This window comes from Notechis scutatus, chromosome 2 (assembly GCF_049901735.1).
Source record: "Notechis scutatus isolate UNSWTSFEM ecotype Mainland chromosome 2, rNotScu1.2, whole genome shotgun sequence".
Classification (NCBI taxonomy): domain Eukaryota; kingdom Metazoa; phylum Chordata; class Lepidosauria; order Squamata; family Elapidae; genus Notechis; species Notechis scutatus.
Window position 1 is genome coordinate 117,926,385 of NC_142010.1, and position 18,165 is coordinate 117,944,549.

General features: G+C 39.4%; 1 protein-coding gene and 1 long non-coding RNA gene across 8 annotated transcripts in view; one reads left to right on the forward strand and one right to left on the reverse strand.

The window, feature by feature from the left end:
- Nucleotides 1-18,165, forward strand: part of RPTOR (regulatory associated protein of MTOR complex 1) — a 409,502-nt gene that overhangs the window by 293,228 nt on the left and 98,109 nt on the right. For all 3 annotated transcript variants that reach the window (XM_026667263.2, XM_026667262.2, XM_087955978.1), the window contains 6 exons: nucleotides 2,703-2,777; nucleotides 5,265-5,330; nucleotides 5,516-5,707; nucleotides 6,522-6,662; nucleotides 14,603-14,720; nucleotides 17,829-17,969. In XM_026667263.2, coding sequence (XP_026523048.1) covers nucleotides 2,703-2,777; nucleotides 5,265-5,330; nucleotides 5,516-5,707; nucleotides 6,522-6,662; nucleotides 14,603-14,720; nucleotides 17,829-17,969 — 733 coding nt within the window. The remainder of the gene's footprint in view (nucleotides 1-2,702; nucleotides 2,778-5,264; nucleotides 5,331-5,515; nucleotides 5,708-6,521; nucleotides 6,663-14,602; nucleotides 14,721-17,828; nucleotides 17,970-18,165) is intronic.
- The window catches only part of LOC113411954 (uncharacterized), a 31,723-nt gene that overhangs the window by 5,289 nt on the left and 8,269 nt on the right, over nucleotides 1-18,165 (reverse strand). The window contains exons 6-7 of one of the 5 annotated variants that reach the window (XR_015747696.1): nucleotides 14,709-14,883; nucleotides 8,542-10,074 (exon numbers count right to left, since the gene is read on the reverse strand). The exons of 1 other annotated variant lie outside the window; for it this stretch is intronic. This is a non-coding gene — a long non-coding RNA (uncharacterized LOC113411954). Of the gene's footprint in view, nucleotides 1-8,541; nucleotides 10,075-14,708; nucleotides 14,884-17,783; nucleotides 17,893-18,165 lie in introns of those variants that run through there. 3 more of the 5 variants (XR_015747697.1, XR_015747700.1, XR_015747699.1) reach the window with 3 other exon arrangements.

Consider the following 18,165-nt stretch of genomic DNA (forward strand, 5'->3'; position numbering starts at 1 on the left):
TCCTGATTGGTCACTAAATTGACCCTCGATGGGTTGAGGGAGTTTTCCTTACTTTTGCCTGAACTCCCTAACTCATGGCAGTTGCTTTCTATCGCTACAAGATGGGTTAGGAGATAACCAACTTTTACTACAAGGCAGATATGCAAAGGATTGGTCATTAAAGAAGAACTTCATCACAAATGTGAGTTATGAGGATACCTGATGAACCAATAAATGTACACTGCTCAAAAAAATAAAGGGAACACAAAACTAAGACATCCTAGATCTGAATGAATAAAATATTTTTATAAAATACTTTGTTCATTACATAGTTGAATGTGCTGACAACAAAATCACACAAAAATTATCAATGGAAATCACATTTAGCAACCCATGGAGGTCTGGATTTGGAGTTACACTCAAAATTAAAGTGGAAAAAAACACTACAGGCTGATCCAACTTTGATGTAATGTCCTTTAAACAAGTCAAAATGAGGCTCAGTAGTGTGTGTGGCCTCCACGTGCCTGTATGACCTCCCTACAATGCCTGGGCATGCTCCTGATGAGGTGGCGGATGGTCTCCTGAGGGATCTCCTCCCATGCCTGGACTAAAGCATCCCCCAACTCCTGGACAGTCTGTGGTGCAATGTGGCGTTGGTGGATGGAGCGAGACATGATGTCCCAGATGTGCTCAATTGGATTCAGGTCTGGGGAATGGGCGGGCCAGTCTATAGCATCAATGCCTTCGTCTTGCAGGAACTGCTGGCACACTCCAGCCACATGAGGTCTAGCATTGTCGTGCATTAGGAGGAACCCAGGGCCAACCACACCAGCATATGGTCTCACAAGGGGTCTGAGGATCTCATCTCGGTACCTAATGGCAGTCAGGCTACCTCTGGCAAGCACATGGAGGGCTGTGCGGCCCCTAAAGAAATGCCACCCCACACCATTACTGACCCACTGCCAAACCGGTCATGCTGGAGGATGTTGCAGGCAACAGAACGTTCTCCACGTCGTCTCCAGACCCTGTCACGTCTGCCACATGTCCTCAATGTGAACCTGCTTTCATCTGTGAAGAGCACAGGGTGCCAGTGGCGAATTTGCCAATCTTGTTGTTCTCTGGCAAATGTCAAACGTCCTGCAGGGTGTTGGGCTGTAAGCACAACCCCCACCTGTGGACGTCGGGCCCTCATGCCACCCTCATGGAGTCTGTTTCTGATCATTTGAGCAACCACATGCATATTTGTGGCCCGCTGGAGGTCATTTTGCAGGGCTCTGGCAGTGCTCCTCCTGTCCCTCCTTGCACAAAGGCAGAGGTAGCGGTCCTGATGCTGGGTTGTTGCCCTCCTACGGCCTTCTCCACGTCTCGTGTTGTACTGGCCTGTCTCCTGGTAGCGCCTCCATGCTCTGGACACTACGCTGACAGACACAGCAAACCTTCTTGCCACAGCTCGCATTGATGTGCCATCCTGGATGAGCTGCACTACCTGAGCCACTTGTGTGGGTTGTAGACTCCGTCTCATGCTACCACTAGAGTGACAGCACCACCAGCATTCAAAAGTGACCAAACCATCAGCCAGAAAGCATAGGAACTGAGAAGTGGTCTGTGGTCACCACCTGCAGAACCACTCCTTTATTGGGGATGTCTTGCTAACTGCCTATGGACGCCTTGTTTAGTTTATCTATCTGCATCTGCACAGCTTAAAAATCACTACTGTGCAGAATACAGAAAACTCTGTTGTGCCTCAGTAACTGTATTCATCCACATCGATTTAGATATTACCAAGAACAGAGCAGCGGTAAACCAGTGTTTTATTTCTTCAGCACCTCTTTACACTCAAGGTTTTTTTTTCCTCTCTCCCCCGTTCAAAAAAAAAAAAAAAAAGATGAAAGCAAAATCAATGCCTTTGTGAGTATATGTGCTAGGGTGCTTGTGATGTTCCTTACCTCCCATCTCTATCGGAGCTCAAGAAAATACAGCCTGAGCAATTTTGTTAAAAAAAAGAAAGGAGGCTTGGTGATATATGCAGATGTTAATCATGTTAATGGTATGTATGTACATATATGATTTTGACTTGTAACTACACACATCGAGGAGACTTGGTTTTTATCCAGACAATAGAAAAAAAAGGATGCAAGCACCAAAGGAGTCACCCAGGGTAACTGTTGAAAGAAAAAATATGTTAGTTATTAAGTTTGTTCCTTCTTCCCTAGGCTTTATGTCTTAATGGACATAGATTTTACAAAAGATGAACCAGAAAAGCCCTTAGATTTTATCAGTTAGAGAAAAGAATACAATTGACTATTATGGAAGAATATTTTTTTTCCGCTATACCTGGCTTACCGATGATGGTACTCCTAGTTTATTGTGCAGACTGAATGAACAAAAGATGTACTGTTCCTTGAAGGTAAAGTTTGCTGGTAATTACTTCAAAGGACTCTCCAAGCAAACAAAGCTGCCTGTGGGCCTTGGGCATGAAGCAGATGTCCTTTGCTTCCATGATATAAATCTTGACCAAGATTTCTTGGCCGATGTCCTGGCAGAAGAAGCTTACTTCTGCTATTTTGTTTCTCAGATCAATTGAAAATTGAATTTGAAGGAGAAAAATTACAATGGCATGAAATATTCATAAATCATCTGAAGGCTTAGAATATTTTTTTTCAGGTTATTGAACTTAACTGTGTTCTTTCTTCTCTTTCCTCACCCTCAATCTTGTTTTTTAGTCATGCCAAGCTGACCTTGTGAAGGACAATGGTCACAAATACTTCCTTTCTGTTTTAGCAGATCCTTATATGCCGGTAAGATTAAGTAATCAATCCCCTTTCCTTTCCATCACTTCCCCTCCCTCCCATCCATCTGTTTACAACTTATCTGTGGTGTCTTGGCTCACGTGCAACTCTTATGTGACTTAATGAGGTTTTGTAGATGGTAAGAATTCTTACACCATTCTAATATGCAGTATGTTTTGTTGAATAACAGCAGTGAAAAAAGTAAATATAACTTTTTCCGTCTCCTTAAGCTATTAAAAATATTGACAGTGTATTCAGGACATTCATGGGAATATGATTCTTTATGCAATATGACTGAATTAATCTTAGTGAGTTAATTAATATAAAACATGGTGATAGTACATTTGTTTGTTTGTTAATTAAATTACTGGCTAGATGGGCTATTCGTGCCTTATTCAAAAGGAAGTTATCTGAGATAGAGCTGTTATGCTAACTTCACTTCCCTGACTTCCTCTGCTGAGCACCCTGGTGAGAATAGGAGAGTCTATTAATGTCCAGCTGCTTTCCTGTGAGATTCCTTTGTGTTATCACAGTTGTCTTGATTTTGACACTGGGTTGTGCATGCCTTGAAAATGATTCAGACCTTGCACAATATAGTACTTCTCTGCTATTGATTGTAACAGACTTGCTTTTTTCAGGCTTCTCTGGTTTCTTAAAATTAATATATTTCTCAAAGCAACTGGACCTTTTTTCATTAATAGTGGAAAAGTACTGTGTTCTCATGAAGTCTGAAGCATTTCTCCTGAATCACCTATAAAGTATGCACAATTCTATTGGATGGGCCTCCAATATAAGAGCCACACTTAGAAGTTCATTTTCCTGTTCATCTCTTCATGCTCAAGCTCAGGGAGCAATTATACCAACAGAGGGTATGCCAATATATACCCTTTCTTCTGCCATTAGCTACGTGGAAATAACATGTGAATAGGCTGTAGTCTGTCCATCAGAACAAAATGAAACATCAGCATCCAAAAGCTGTTAAATGCCTTGTGCTAGAGTAAGGGGAGACTGTTGCCTTCATCCCCTGTGAACTTGTTTGTTGTTAGAAAACAGGTTAGTCTTTGGTCTGCTCCTCTTATGTTCTTATAGCAATGTTGGAATAAGAGATATTCTAGTTCACAAGGCGCAATGCATTTTAGTCTTCAATTAAACTATTTGGGTCTTTGTGAATAAGGCCACAGCAGACCTGAATAATAGTTCCATGTGAAAAAGTTACTGTATAAGAATAGATATACAGATAGTACTCACTTATCAACCCTACCTAGGTCCCAAAGATACTGTTTCAAAACTGAAGAAACTTCTTGGATGAGAAGTGAAACGTCTTCAAGGAAAGACAGAGAAAGTCCAGTTTGCCTTTTGAAAAAACTCCTTTGGGACAACAATGACCTGGAGGACTGAGAATCTCCATGGACGCCTATCTAGGACCAGAAATTATGTCATTAAGTGAAGCAGTTGTTAAGCAAAACATCATGTGACCCCACTACTTAGCGACAGCAATTCAGGCAGTCCTGGTTGCGGTCACTAGATCAGGAATGTGAATCTCTTAAGTTTTTATCCTACCGGAAACGAACTTCCTTTGCTTCAGCTCCCCCTATCTGCCTGGCTGTTCCCATCTCTGTTCTTTTGGCAGGAACAGAGATAGGCAGCAGATGCAGGGCAGCCAAAAAGGCAGAGGTGAGGGGAGTAGAAGCAGAAGCAGTTCAGGCAGAGCAGAAGAACATGAACGTGGGACACTGCAGCAGCTGGACCTTCAAAGACCAGGTGTAACTACCACTAATTCAGCACCGCCATAACTTCAAACAGTTGCTGATGAATGGTTGTTAAGTGAGCACCATGTATAAATATAGTCTGTTGAGAAAAATAATTGTGCTAAGAATTTTTCTGTAAATTGCAGTTTCTTCCATGAATCAGTGGGCCCCAGTTCCTTCCTTGTATACTTTTAATAATATGTAACCTGGAGAAATTAGAGAAAAAATAATTTCCAATCTTTCAAGGGACCTTGGAAAAGGTTTTGCATGATTCTTTAACAGCATTTGAAGCACAAAGCAATACTGTTGTTGCCTATTTGACATGCATGAATATAGAGTTAGTAGAAAATACCCATACTACTTTTGTAGATGTACAATATATAGGCTTCTTATTTTGACACATTCCTGTGCTTGTATGGTGTATTGCCTATATTAACTTTATGATTGTTGATATTATTTTCAAACAGCGCTGTCTGGCATCACATTAGAAAACTTCAGTCCTGAAGTTGAATTAATTCTATCAAAGGGCACCCATATTACCATCTGAAAAGGATTGGTTTGCTTTCATGACCATTTTCCTGTTCAGTTAAATAATTTGTATATTAAATTTACAACTTCCTGGAGTCCTCCAGCAGCGCACATCTTTGTAAAAGATGCTGTTTCTCTTTTAAAGCTTTTGCCTAAAGCATTCCTGTGTTGCTTTACCCAAGATCCATGAATAAAAATATTCTTGTGTCTGTATGTTAAGGCTGAACACAGAACGATGACAGCTTTCATCTTGGCAGTGATTGTCAACAACTACAACACAGGACAGGTGAGTACAAGTGAAGAAAAAGTGAGGTTTGATTCAGTAACCTTAAATTTAAAAAAAAAAAAAGTTAGATAGCACTGATTTAAGCCCGGGCTCTTCTGCCTCATTTCCCTTGGGAATATCTTGGCTTTAAGATTTATATACTGTTAAGAAATGGATTGCGATATCACGAAGGCCTTTTCTTGCAGGAAGCTTGCCTCCAAGGGAACTTGATTGCCATTTGCCTGGAGCAGCTGAATGATCCACACCCTCTGCTGCGCCAGTGGGTGGCTATTTGCTTGGGCCGCATCTGGCAGAATTTTGACTCTGCAAGATGGTGCGGCGTGAGGGACAGTGCTCACGAAAAGCTCTACAGCCTTCTCTCTGATTCAATACCTGAGGTAATTTGCTAGGTTCCAAAACAAATCTCTTCCAGCAAGGACAACCTGTTCTAATTAGCTGCCTTAATTACCGGTAGCTTCCCTGGGTTACGGAACTGCTTCAGCGATTGCCTAAAAGGAAGAGCCATGCACTGTTTTTTGCAGGATAACCATTGAGATATTAAAAAGAGCCAACAGGCAACTTTTTAAAAGGCTTTTGGTTAAGCTTGAGCACAGGTGGTCCTTGCTTAGCGACTGCTTCATTTAGTGACCGTTCACAGTTAGATGAAAAAGTGATCTTATGACCAATTCTCACATGTATGATCTTTGTAGGTCTGTAAAGCGAAGGGAAGCTGAAGTAAGGTCATAAGCAAAGACATGGCTTCACTTAGGAATCGCTTTGTTTAGTGACTTGTTTGGAGGACTTCCTGCAGTAGGATTGCAATCTGACTCAGTTTATTAACTTATTGATTTTAATTGATAAATCTAATCATTCGTTGTTTGTTTAGAAGATAAAGGCATTCATTGTAAGGCATTCATTTTAGTGGGAAAATCAAATATGCCTTTTAAGTACGTCTAACACTTCAACTAGCAGCAGCAAATTAACAAATGCGCAAATAGATGTGGAGAGCTCTTTAATCAATTAACATTTTTTGTTACTTATTAGACTGCATTGAGTACATGTTTAAATTTTTTGAACGAGTTTCCAGTCTGAATATCTCTTTGCCCAAATACGTCTGATTGACGCCTGCATTTTTCAGTAGGAAACCTGATTTGGTCTATTCTTTGCAAAGACTCTTGTGCTCTGTTATGATGTCTTCTCTTTCTCTTGTAGGTTCGCTGTGCAGCAGTCTTTGCCCTTGGCACTTTTGTAGGCAATTCTGCTGAGCGGACAGATCATTCCACTACAATCGATCACAATGTTGCCATGATGCTGGCCCAGCTCATTAATGATGGAAGCCCCATGGTCCGAAAGGTATAGCAAAAGGGGTAGGAGGGACAGATGCTAGTATCAGCATTATTAGTTTAAGTACAGGTACTCCTCAGTTAACAACAGTAATTTGGACTGGAATGTCTGTTGCTAAATAAGTGGTGCAGTCGTAAAACATGATGTCACAAAACCACATCAGTTAGCAGTTAGTTACTGCTCTATTCCCCTGTTAAGCAAGGATCATTAAACAAGTCCCAGGTGGCTTGTAAGCAGACCAGTTAGCTGGTAAGTGACTGCTGCTATGTGGGGAAGGGTCTGTGGGTGGCTGATAAAGTACAAACATGGCAGGACCAAAGGTAGCTGTTGCCCTATGGGAGAAGAGTACAGCGGTGGCTCCCAAGACATGACATGAGCACAATGGGGCAGGGGGTGGTTGATGCTAGGTGATGGAGGGTATGAGCAACTTACTTCAGCAACTTGCAACTTAACTGCTGGCTTCCTCACTCACTGACTTTGCTTTGGGGAAGCCAGCAGGAAAGATCACAGTAGAGATCCCTTGACTATGGAACTTTCTTGAGTGCAAGACACTTGCCAAGCACCCGGGTCTTGAACATTTAACCATGGGGATGCTGGGATGACAGGAACTTTGAAGAACAGTCACTGAATGAATGGTTGCTAAATGAGGAGTAGCTGTACATAACATTCTGAATATCTTTGTTTACTGGGAGGTGTTTTTTTCCTGATACCATTCCTTATGAATTCTAGGTGATTTGACCCTAAAACTGGCTCATAGGATTGATACCAAATTTCCATGGGAAATGAGAGGGGCTCTACGGACTGTACCAAAATCAGTTCTTTGTTTCTACTTTTTATAGCACTTAAAGCTTAGAAAAGAGATTTTAGCCTGTTTTTTACTCAGGGGAAAGTACTATGGGGTTTTAAAAGCTGCCCCTCTCTCCTCCAGCTCCTCCTCCTTTTCAATATTAATCCCTGGTAACTGAGGATGCTTCATCTATGAGCAGGTGCCATTTTCCCAACTTGTCAATTCTTTCAGATAAGATTCTTCTAACAAAAAAGAAATGGGAGCTGACATTTATTTTTCTTTATTCTGCTGACTCATGAGAAGTGGCTAAAAAGGGAGTTAATGCCTAAGGCCCTCTCCAGGGATTTCAACTCTTGATGGATAGTTCTGTCATCTAATTTTCTGCACTTCTTCAGGGTATATTGGCTGTGGTTCATCAGTGAATGGCAAGTCAGGTGGTGCAGAGTATTTTGCCTCTTTCTTCCCTGAGAGGCTTCTAAAAATATCGTTTTTTGCACTTGGCTTTGTGCTTTCAGCCTGAAAATTGTTTTAAAAGAAATAGAGTTAAGCTCAACTCACAGGGTTAAGATAGAAAGCACTTGCTGCAAAAGACACGTTGGATGGAGCTATAGGGATATAGCTACCATTTTGCTCCAGTGGCCCATCATTCTAAAACATGAGCTGCTGTTTCTTGCCTGACCTGATAGTTCTTTGCACCCAGTTGGGTTGCTGTCAATGTGGCATTTCAGTGTGAATAACCCTTTTTGAAATAGAAAAGGGCCATTGTATAACAAAATAATGAAAAACTGGGTATTAAAAAAGGATAATTTTAGACCTGGCAAAATATTCACTGTTGGAAAGTATGTTGCTGAATGCCAAAGATAAGTGATAATTGTCAGCAGCAAGCTGTTATGCTGTATACTACTACTTTTATCTGGAGCTCCTCTGTTTAAACCAACAACAACAGGCAGGAGGGGGAGGGGGAGGAGGAGATTTCTGTCTTGTTCTATGCTTTCAAACTAAGACTGTTTGCAGAAATTTTCATTCCTCTTTTAGGAGATGGGTTCTGTCTCTGAAAAGATTTTCTGTTGATCACTGTTTGCATAGCACAGTCTTTTTTTTAAAAAAAAAAACAAGTTTTATTCAGTTTTCACATTTTAACATCTCTTTTTGGTGAACAGCATGATTACAGGTTTCACATATACATACAAATATGACCATAGTTACATATTCAATTTTTGTATCCAATTTCTTATCTTAACAATGCTTTTATGGATTTTTTATTTTATTATATTATTCCAAATGCTTATCTTATTATTTAATTCACTTATGTTAGCTTCAAAATTATTATACTTTAGTACTTTTAACTGTCACATTTGTATATTTCATCTTAAATTCTAATTAAAAACACTCCTTCTATAAATTGGTTTCTCCCCCTAAAATATCAGTTTAAGTGTGCCACCTCTAAATTACATATTCATTAATTATCTCCCCTTTTAAATTCCATTAAACGTTTAACATTTTATTGCCTAAAACATTAAAATTAATAATCCCTTTAAACCTACATAGCATATATAAATCAGATTCTGCATGGTTTTCCCCCTTTTTAATTTCATAAGATTTATTTACAATTGCAAAAAAAAGGGACATATTAATCTACTTATTTAATCCTAAACCTTGATGTTAATTCCATTTCAGCTCTCCTCCTATATCGTTTCATTTATTTCAATATATTTAATACACATATTCAATTAATTATTCCATTCATATTTAAACAAAAAAGCCTACATTCCAGTCCTAGAAATATTTCAATATATTTAATAAACATATTCCATTATTTGTTACAATTATCTCTATACATAAAGGAAAAGAGCATTAGATTCCATTATCAAGAAATAACAGTTCTGTTTTCCATCTTATCAATCTATGTCCCTATTTCATAACTATAAATTTATTTATGTTACCCTCCAGTACCTTGCAGAATCCCTCTCTAAATATTAATCAACCAACTAATTAAACAATTTTTCCCATTTTTTTACAATTCCCATGTTTCTTTGTTCCCAAGTACTGTTTCTTATCCCTTCTTTCCCCTTGTATTTTCCCCTTTATTCTTTCACTTCAGTTTTTATCCCCCTCTCTATTTATAGCTTCCTTCCACCCTTCGAATTTCTGCTGATTCTTTCTCCCTTTTTTAATTTTCCGGATATTCCCCTCTTTATTTAACTTCTTAAATCTATTTATTTCCAACTCTTTTCCTCTTTCTTTCCGGCATTCTTTGTTCTCGATGATAAGTAAAGTTGGCCCCTTCTATGATTTGCTCCACCTCCTCTTCTGTCTTTTGTCTTTGTTGTTCATATTCTGCAATTGCATTTTCATGCTTCTAAGTTCCATTTTTAATTCCAGAAAAGATATCGCCATTTTACAACTTTCTAGTTAGCAATTTAATCCAAATAGTGTCTTTGAAGTTAATTTCCAACAGTCAGTTTTTATTTTCTTCCTCTCAAGTTTTAGTCCTCGGCTAATCCAATGCCAAATCCATGCCAGAATCAACAATTAATCCAATGGCAGAATCTTCCTGTTTCTTTCTTTGTTTCAATTTTTCAAAGTTCTTGTTTTATTGTATCAATTTTCCTTACAGGTTTTAAGAAACAGAATCTTTTAAAAGAAGAACAAGTTAGATTTAAATTAGATGGCACTCTTTGTTATAACAGATCTTCACCCACTCTTTTCTTTTTTTTTCAATTACTCAGAGCTTTTTAAACCGCAATCTTCCAAACAAAAAGATCAAATCCAATTAGTATTAAATTTTCTCTTTAATAATTTATAGTTCAGCTTTATTAGTGCCTATATAGAATCAGAATATACTTATCCAAATTGATAAGATGATTCCTTCTTCCAGCTTCTACCTTTCTCGGTTCAAAGCTCCACCACAATTCACACCTTTTTTTTCTCTCTTTCTCTTCACCGCTTTAAATCCTTTCTTAAAAATTCTTTGAAATGTTAATCCTGGGGGGTATCTTCCATTTAATTATATAGTCCCGTTCCTCCTGCTGTTTGCTTCTTTCTCTCTCCTGCGCAATCTTATTCCAGCCTAATCTTCCCCTTCAGGGTGGCCATTTTAGACCACCTCTTCAGGCATCTTCGGGATTGTCAAGCCAAGGAGGGGATTTGTGACTCCCCTCTACCCAGCTGATGGTTTCCCCTTCCTCTGCCGCCCCACAAGGCGGCTTCTGCCCCAAATCTGATAGATCGGGGCTCTCCAATGCCGAAGCACAGACCAAAGCCATGCACAGTCGCGGTCAGCGGTCCGTCTTCGGGGAAGTTCAAAACCGGAAGCCACATAGCGCAGTCTGTGGCATTAAATCTGTGACATTAAATGTGAAATAATATTTTCTACTGGAGATAGAAATATATGGCAGTCCTCTAGAAGAAAAAAGAAAGGATAGGGCAATGCAGGAATGTAAGAGAAGAACTTCATTCTAGAAAGAGCTCTCTTTAACCTGCAGGAGGGGGAAAGGATGGGAGAACAATTTAATAAACTGATCTTGGTCTGCTTTGATTTCCTTTTACAGAAAAGTAGCATATTAATCACTTGATAGCACTGAGGTATAAAGAATGGCCAGAATGACCTGATTGGTTTCAGCATATTATAAGCAAACTGTTTCTGATCTTTTCTAGCTGACTTTTCTATATGGTTTTTTTTTCTTCCATTCAATCATATCTGATTTTCAGAGACTGCCTGGACAAGTCCCTGCTATTTTCTTGGCAAAGTTTTTCAGAAGTAATTTGTTGTTGGCTCCTTCCTGGGGCTGACAGAAAGTGATGACCCATGGTCATCCAGCTGGTTTTATTCCTAAGGCAGGACTAGAACTCATGGTCTCCCATTTGCTAGCCTGATGCCTTAGTAGTAGATTTGTAAATAAAATGCAAGGATATGTTTCTGACCTTCCTTTATAGCTGCCATTTTTTTTAATTCGTTGTAGATAGACATTTCAAGAAAATAAATCTGATTTTTAAGATTTCCAATTGTCAGTTTCCTAGTTTCATTGTCTGGTAGTTCCAGAAAATAATTGCCTTTTTTAATAAGGCAGGTTATCCTCAAACTAAACTAAAATGGCAGTGTGGTAAATGATGTTTTAATGGATAAAATTATGGATAGGAAAAGAATGCTATAATTTCATCTCTTCCTATTCACTATTTCCAGGACAGTACATCAGTTTGACAATACTGGTTTGAATCAAATAATAAGGAGGGTAGCCTACCCAATAATAAAAGAGCCTTTTGTTGCAAATAATACATTTTGGAGTCAAATGTTCCTGCCTTCTTCAGATCCTTATGCCAAAGTGAAGGAAAAATCAATGCTTCACCAAGCAACATATAAAAAAGTGCCCTCATTCTCACTTGAGGTGACAGATGGGTATTAATTTTGTCAGAATGCTGATTTCTAGGGACTTGATTTTCTTGTGCTTTTTTTATGGTCACAAAAAGCTTTCAACTACACTAAAGCAAGAGAATATATTAGCTAAGCATTGCTGTCAGTTGTTTTCAAGGAAGGAAATGTATGTGCTCTTCAGAAATAAATAGGAACAGCCCAATGCATTTTTGTAAGAGCTGAGACATATTGTTGAATCCAGAGATCTTAAGTCTGGTATAAAAATGTTAAATTCAAGCTAATACATAAATTATCTCTTTGCTTTCCTTCAAAACCTGTAACATGGCTGCTTAAATAAAATAATCTAAGAGTTTCCAATCAGCATTTCAACGATAGCTGAAACCTTGTACTGATTCTCCTAGATTATATTTGCTTCCTTGGTTACTATTTTGGAATTACGAAGGCACCAGGTGTCATGCCCTTGGTAGAGTCGGACTCTGAGGGAGAGGAGGAACAGCTGACAAGGAGTAGAGGTGTGGCTCCAGAGGTTATGGAGGAGGCTGGGGAAGGGCTGAGGCCGGCTGGGCAGTCAGAGGAAGAACCAGGTCCATCCCCTCTGCATTCTAAGACACGCAGGGAGGAACAGAGAAGGCAACAACTTGGTTTGCAAGAGAGGAAGCGGCAATGATCCTCCTCATTGGTTGCAGCTGGAGAGACAAGTATATAAGAGAGACGGTTAAAACACAGGTTGCCAGAAGCAAAGCGTGTTTCATTTTGGTCTGAAGTTATCTTGGTTGGCGTCCTTCCAACAGAACGCACCTTGTTATATCCTTGACTTTGGTAAATACTTCTCCTGTTCTGTTGTGGAAATTTTGTCATTGTAGTTTGTTTGGTTTTTTTATTTCACCTCTATCTGCTCATTAAATTCAGACTGTACTGCTTTCTTTTGAAGACTATTTTTGAGTACGTTTTATCTCCAACTGAGTATTATTGAACATTGGGGCCAATTTGGAGGCATTAAAGGACATTTATTTACGTTTTGGATTTTGTTACGTTTGTGTTATACTCTGGGTCATCACACCAGGCTAGAAAGTGGGAGATGGTAATTTCAAATCCCGCTTTAGCTATGAAAGCCAACTGGATAACCTTGGGCCAGTCATTCTGTCTCAGCCCAACCCACTTCCACAGGATTGTTATTGTGGGGAAAATAGGAGGAGGAAGGAGTATTAAGTATGTTCGCTGCTTTGCGTTATTTGTAAAAATAAAAAAGGCAGGATGCAAATAAATAAATGAAATGTTTGTATGCAGATAACATAGTGTCCAGATTGATATTCCTAAAGTTTTTCTCAAATAAGATCCCTCAGTTAACTGTTAGATAATATTGGTGCTTATCTATGCATCATTCTAGGACAGAGGGATTAGTATGTTATGGGAAGTCATACATTGTGGTTGAACACAATGCTTATTGGCTTAGTCCACTGCTTGAAACCTTGTTTAATTGAACTTTGGGTGTATACAGTGTGAAAGCCTGTTCCACGTATGTAGGGATCATTCTAAAAACAATCCAAAGAGGTCAAATATTATTTTAGCAGTAAGTGAGGATATTATTTTCCAGATTAAAAGTCTATAATAGACGTTTCCCAAGGAAAGATGCAATTTCTAAGGCTCCTGAGACTTTTACACTGGAATCTGTCTGGAGTTTGGAATTTATTTGTAAAAGATTATATAATGTTAAAAGCCAGTTTGGTGTAATGGTTAAGGCATCAGGCTAGAAACCAGGAGTCCAGGAGTTCCACTAGGCACAAATCCAGTTAGGTGATCTTGGACCAGTCACTCTCTCCCAGCCCTAGGAAGTAGGCAATAGCAAACCACTTCTGAAAAACCTTGCCAAGAAAACTGCAGGGACAAGTCCAGGCGGTCTCAAAGTTTTGGACACGATTGAACAGAAGAAAAAAATACAGTGTTCACAACCTTGAACAGAATCCATATTTTGTAGAAGAATACGCTTTCTGCTTTTCCTCCATTCCTAGACAGGGTGATTGTGACATTGTATTCCAAGCAAGCTTAGGACAGATTCTCTCTGTTTAGCTAGATGGGATAGATAGTTTTCGTTTTCTAAATTTAAAGTCTTTGCCAGAAAGTAAAGGGCTGGAAGGGACTTTGAAAATCATTTGCACTAATTCCCTGCCTATTGCTGGAAATCATTACTCTTAACATCCCAAACAGATGGCCATCCAGTTTTGCTTAAACAACTCCAGGGAAGGAGAGAGACCACCTCCTTCCAAGCGGTTTCCATTCTTGGGTAACTCTTGCCGTTAGATCTGTCTTGATGTCCTGCCAAATTTTACTTCCTTCTAGTTTAAATCTAGTATTTCTGGTACTGTCTTCTGGAATAACTTTGAGCAATGCATCATGTCTTCCTGCAGTCTTCTCTAAGCTAAACATACATAATGCCTTTAACTGTTCTTCCCAATTCTTTTTTTTCCTTCCAGGCTGTTTATCGTTTTGATTACTATCCCATACATGCTGTTTGGCTTGTCAATGCTGAAGATGGAGTAAAAGAATGATGTCATTTTTTGAGTCTTACATTAGATTTAGTTTTAGTTTAGTGATTACTGCTTTAGCTAACTATGATAATGAAAGTATTACAGTAAATATTCCTATAACTTCAATGTTACTGATAGAATATCCTATGTTATGCACTTCAAGTTATTTACCAGGCACTTAGTAACAGCTTTCCAATGATGGAACATTCTTGTGGTTAATTTCTTGGGGTTCAGAGATCTATTTTTTATCTTTGTTTCTCAACAGGAGTTAGTTGTGGCACTGAGTCATCATGTGGTTCAGTATGAAACCAATTTCTGTACAGTTGCCTTACAGTTTATGGAAGAAGAGAAGAACTATGCAGTGCCCTCACCTGCTACTCCAGGTACTCCAGCATCTTCTTTGCAGACACAACATTTTAGAAGTTGATTCTTTGAGCTATCTTTTTTAACAGGAAACTGGGGAAAAAATCTTGTTTCCTTCTCCCATTTTCTTGAATCGTATTAATTTATCTGAGGTCTAAAAGCGCCCTCCCCAAAATCCCTATTCTGTTGGAAAATAAGATAAAAAATAAAATTCAACTTGTTTGAAGTGCTTGAACTCCCTTAGCATTATGCTAATTCTTATGTACATCAGCAGTTTATTTTTTTATGTAAAGCATTTATACCCTGCTGATCAGTTTAAGAAGCTTCTAGAACACCTTATATAACAATGTTTTAAAACAAAAACTCAGTCCCTGGGTTTTTAGCTTTACAATCTGATAGCATCAAAGAAAAAGAAGATGCAGAACGAAAAGGAAAACAAGAAACAGACAACTTCTCTCATGATTCCTGCAGAAGGCAACTGTGATAAGAAACAGCCAATAAACACCCTCAGGAGTGGAGCAGATAGTTCTATTGTTCGTTTTTACATGGCAGGTGCAAGTGGGGGAAAGCCCACATTCAGACTGGGATGTTTCTTCTGTCCTTTCTCCCATATCCCAATGCACTTGATTTGTGTGGAAAGATTTGTTTGGGGGACCGTTGGTTTTTTAGATAAAAGCTTCCAGATTTTCATTCCTTATGTGCTCTTCTCTGGAACAATGCCTTCCCCCAAAATACTAAAATAGTCTCTTCCCTCCTAAATTTCAGAAAGTCTAAAAACTTAGTTGTTCTATTAAGTCTTGAAGGGCAGGATGTTTTGACTGTTCTTCTACACAGTGATTAGATTCTCTGGTTTAAAGTCCCAATTTATTTATGTGCTTTATAAACTTTACTTCTGATTTACTGTATTTTTCTTTAAATCCAAATTAGGAGGTCATGAAATTATATGCTGCTAGGAGTAAATTTGTTTGAAACAGTTTATATGTACCCGATAAATAAAATGTGTATTTTAATAGCTACTGTGCCTTAAAAGAAGGGGGGGCATTATAAAAAGTAGAAACATAGACCAACATTATTTGTATAAGAAATAAATGGTTATAAATAAAATGCACAAGAAGCTGTCTTTGGTGTACATTATGAAAGCTTTTTTATGGCCGACTAAGTCTGCCTTTTGGAGAAAAATAGGATAAATAAATAACAATTGCAAGCAGTCATAATATAATGGAATTCGTTGGGTAAATGTGTAGGCAGGAAAAAGATCGTTAAGATTTTTGTGTTTGCTGTTTTATTGTAATATCCAGACTTGCACCTCAACAGTGATACCTTGCTGAACTCAAATGAGGTCAGCTTGGTTTGGGGCTGTCACGTAAGCCTCATAGCTCTAACAGTTCTTGCACGGTAGCAGTCTGCACATTTTCTTCTACTTTAAATAAGCAAATTGAAATAGTATCTCAATTTTAAAATGTTACTTCTGAGAAATCCCATTGATTGTCCCATTGATACTAAACTAGAACATTTGTTAAAAGGAACGAAGAGAAGCAGTCTAGCCTTTCAATTTGTTGCTTGTAGAGTTCTTTGTGCTCTCTGAGCTTGGCTGTTTTCTTGCAGACCTTTTATTACTCTATTGTGCCACTTACTCTTCGGGCCCCGGAAGGAAGTAGGATTTGCTGTCTGTTTCAGTGGTGGGATTCAAAAATTTTTACTACCAGTTCTGTGGGAGTGGCATGGCTTGGCAGGCGTGGCAGGGGAAGGATACTGTAAAATCTCCATTCCCACTGCACTCCAGGGGGAAGGTTACCACCAGTTCTCTGAACCAGTCAAAATTTCCAGTACTGGTTTTCCAGAACTGGTCAGAACCTGCTGAATACCACATCTGGTCTGTTTATATATATATAGTTTATATATAGAGGCTTGCCCTGTCAGGGTTGATGAGAGTCTTGTTTTCTTCTTCTGGTAGTTCCTTGATTAAGTCATTGTTTACCATTTATTCATTTGTTTACCTAAGTTGATTTGTTCCTTGATTTGTGACCAATTTGTACATTGCCTAGAACAGGGGTGTCAAACTTGATTTTATTGAGGGCATCAGGGTTATGTTTGACCTCGGGGCGGAGTAGGCATGGTCAGGGTGGGCATGACCAGCTCGACATAACTCATGTTTGGGGCACCTGTGGTGGCCAAGTGTTAAGGCAGGACTTCCTTCAGACCCTCCCTCATTCTCATAATCTTCCTTCCTTCCTTCCTTCCTTCCTTCCTTCCTTCCTTCCTTCCTTCCTTCCTTCCTTCCTTCCTTCCTTCCTTCCTTCCTTCCTTCCTTCCTTCCTTCCTTCCTTCTCCTTTCTTCTTCCTTCCCCTATATCCTTATTTTTATTTCCGTGCTCTCTTCCCATCTTCCCTTCTTTTTCTTTTCTCTTTCCCTTTCTCCTTTCCTGTCCCTTCTTGCATGCTCAAGTGCATAAGGGGAAACACTTCTCTTTTTGTTTTGTTTTTAGTTTATTTTGCTAGCCCTCTGCCAGCTAAAATGGAGCCCGGGGTGTGTGTACAGCCCCCTGGGCCCTGTTTTCAGCTGCAACAGCCTCCTGCAGACCTCCTGCAGTGAAAACAGAGTTCGGGAGGTGTGTGCAGCTCCCCTGAGCTCCATTTTCTCTGACAGAGAGTTCTAGAAGGACATCATGGACTCGGGGACTGTGCACAGCAATCCTGAGCTCCATTTTGCTGGCAGTGGCACCACAGGCCAGTCCTTTGCTATTTCCAGGGTGGCCCCGCAGGCCAGATCTAAGCATCCTGTGGGCCTTGAGTTTGACACCCCTGGCCTAGAAGGTACATTTTTAATGTATTTATTTATTAAATTTATGTGCCACCCATCTCCCGGTTCGAGGCAACTTTGGACTGTAAAAGATAAAGCAAAGCCATGGGAAAACATATGGGAAAAAAGAACACAAGGGCTAAAAGAAGACATAGCGCCACCGACTGCTACCCAGAGTCATTTTGATACTAGACGGGTGGCAAATAAATAAAATAAATAAATAATAAACCCTTTCCAAAGGGGCAGCAGTGGCTACTATCACTGACTTACTTGAAACTGTTACCTGTTTGCTATTTTGCGGGGATAAATTTTTACATTGCCTCCATAGAGGTTGGAAGTCTGACTCCAGTCCGAGATAATCCATGTACTCCAAAACTCCGTTCTGTCAGCTCCTATGGAAATATTCGAGCAGTCACTACAGCAAGGAACTTGAATAAGTCTCTGCAGAATCTCAGTTTGAATGAAGAATGTAAGATAACTTTTCATTGTTAAATGTGTGTGTGTGTGTGTATGTGTATGTGTATATGTATATGTATAACCTTATAGCCAGGGGTGGGCTTCAAACATTATAGCAAAGAGTTCTCTGCCCAGTTGCTGGATGGGCGTGGCCATGGTGGGCATGGCCTATTCAGCCTCCTGCACCATGGCAGGAGGGGTGTTTTTGC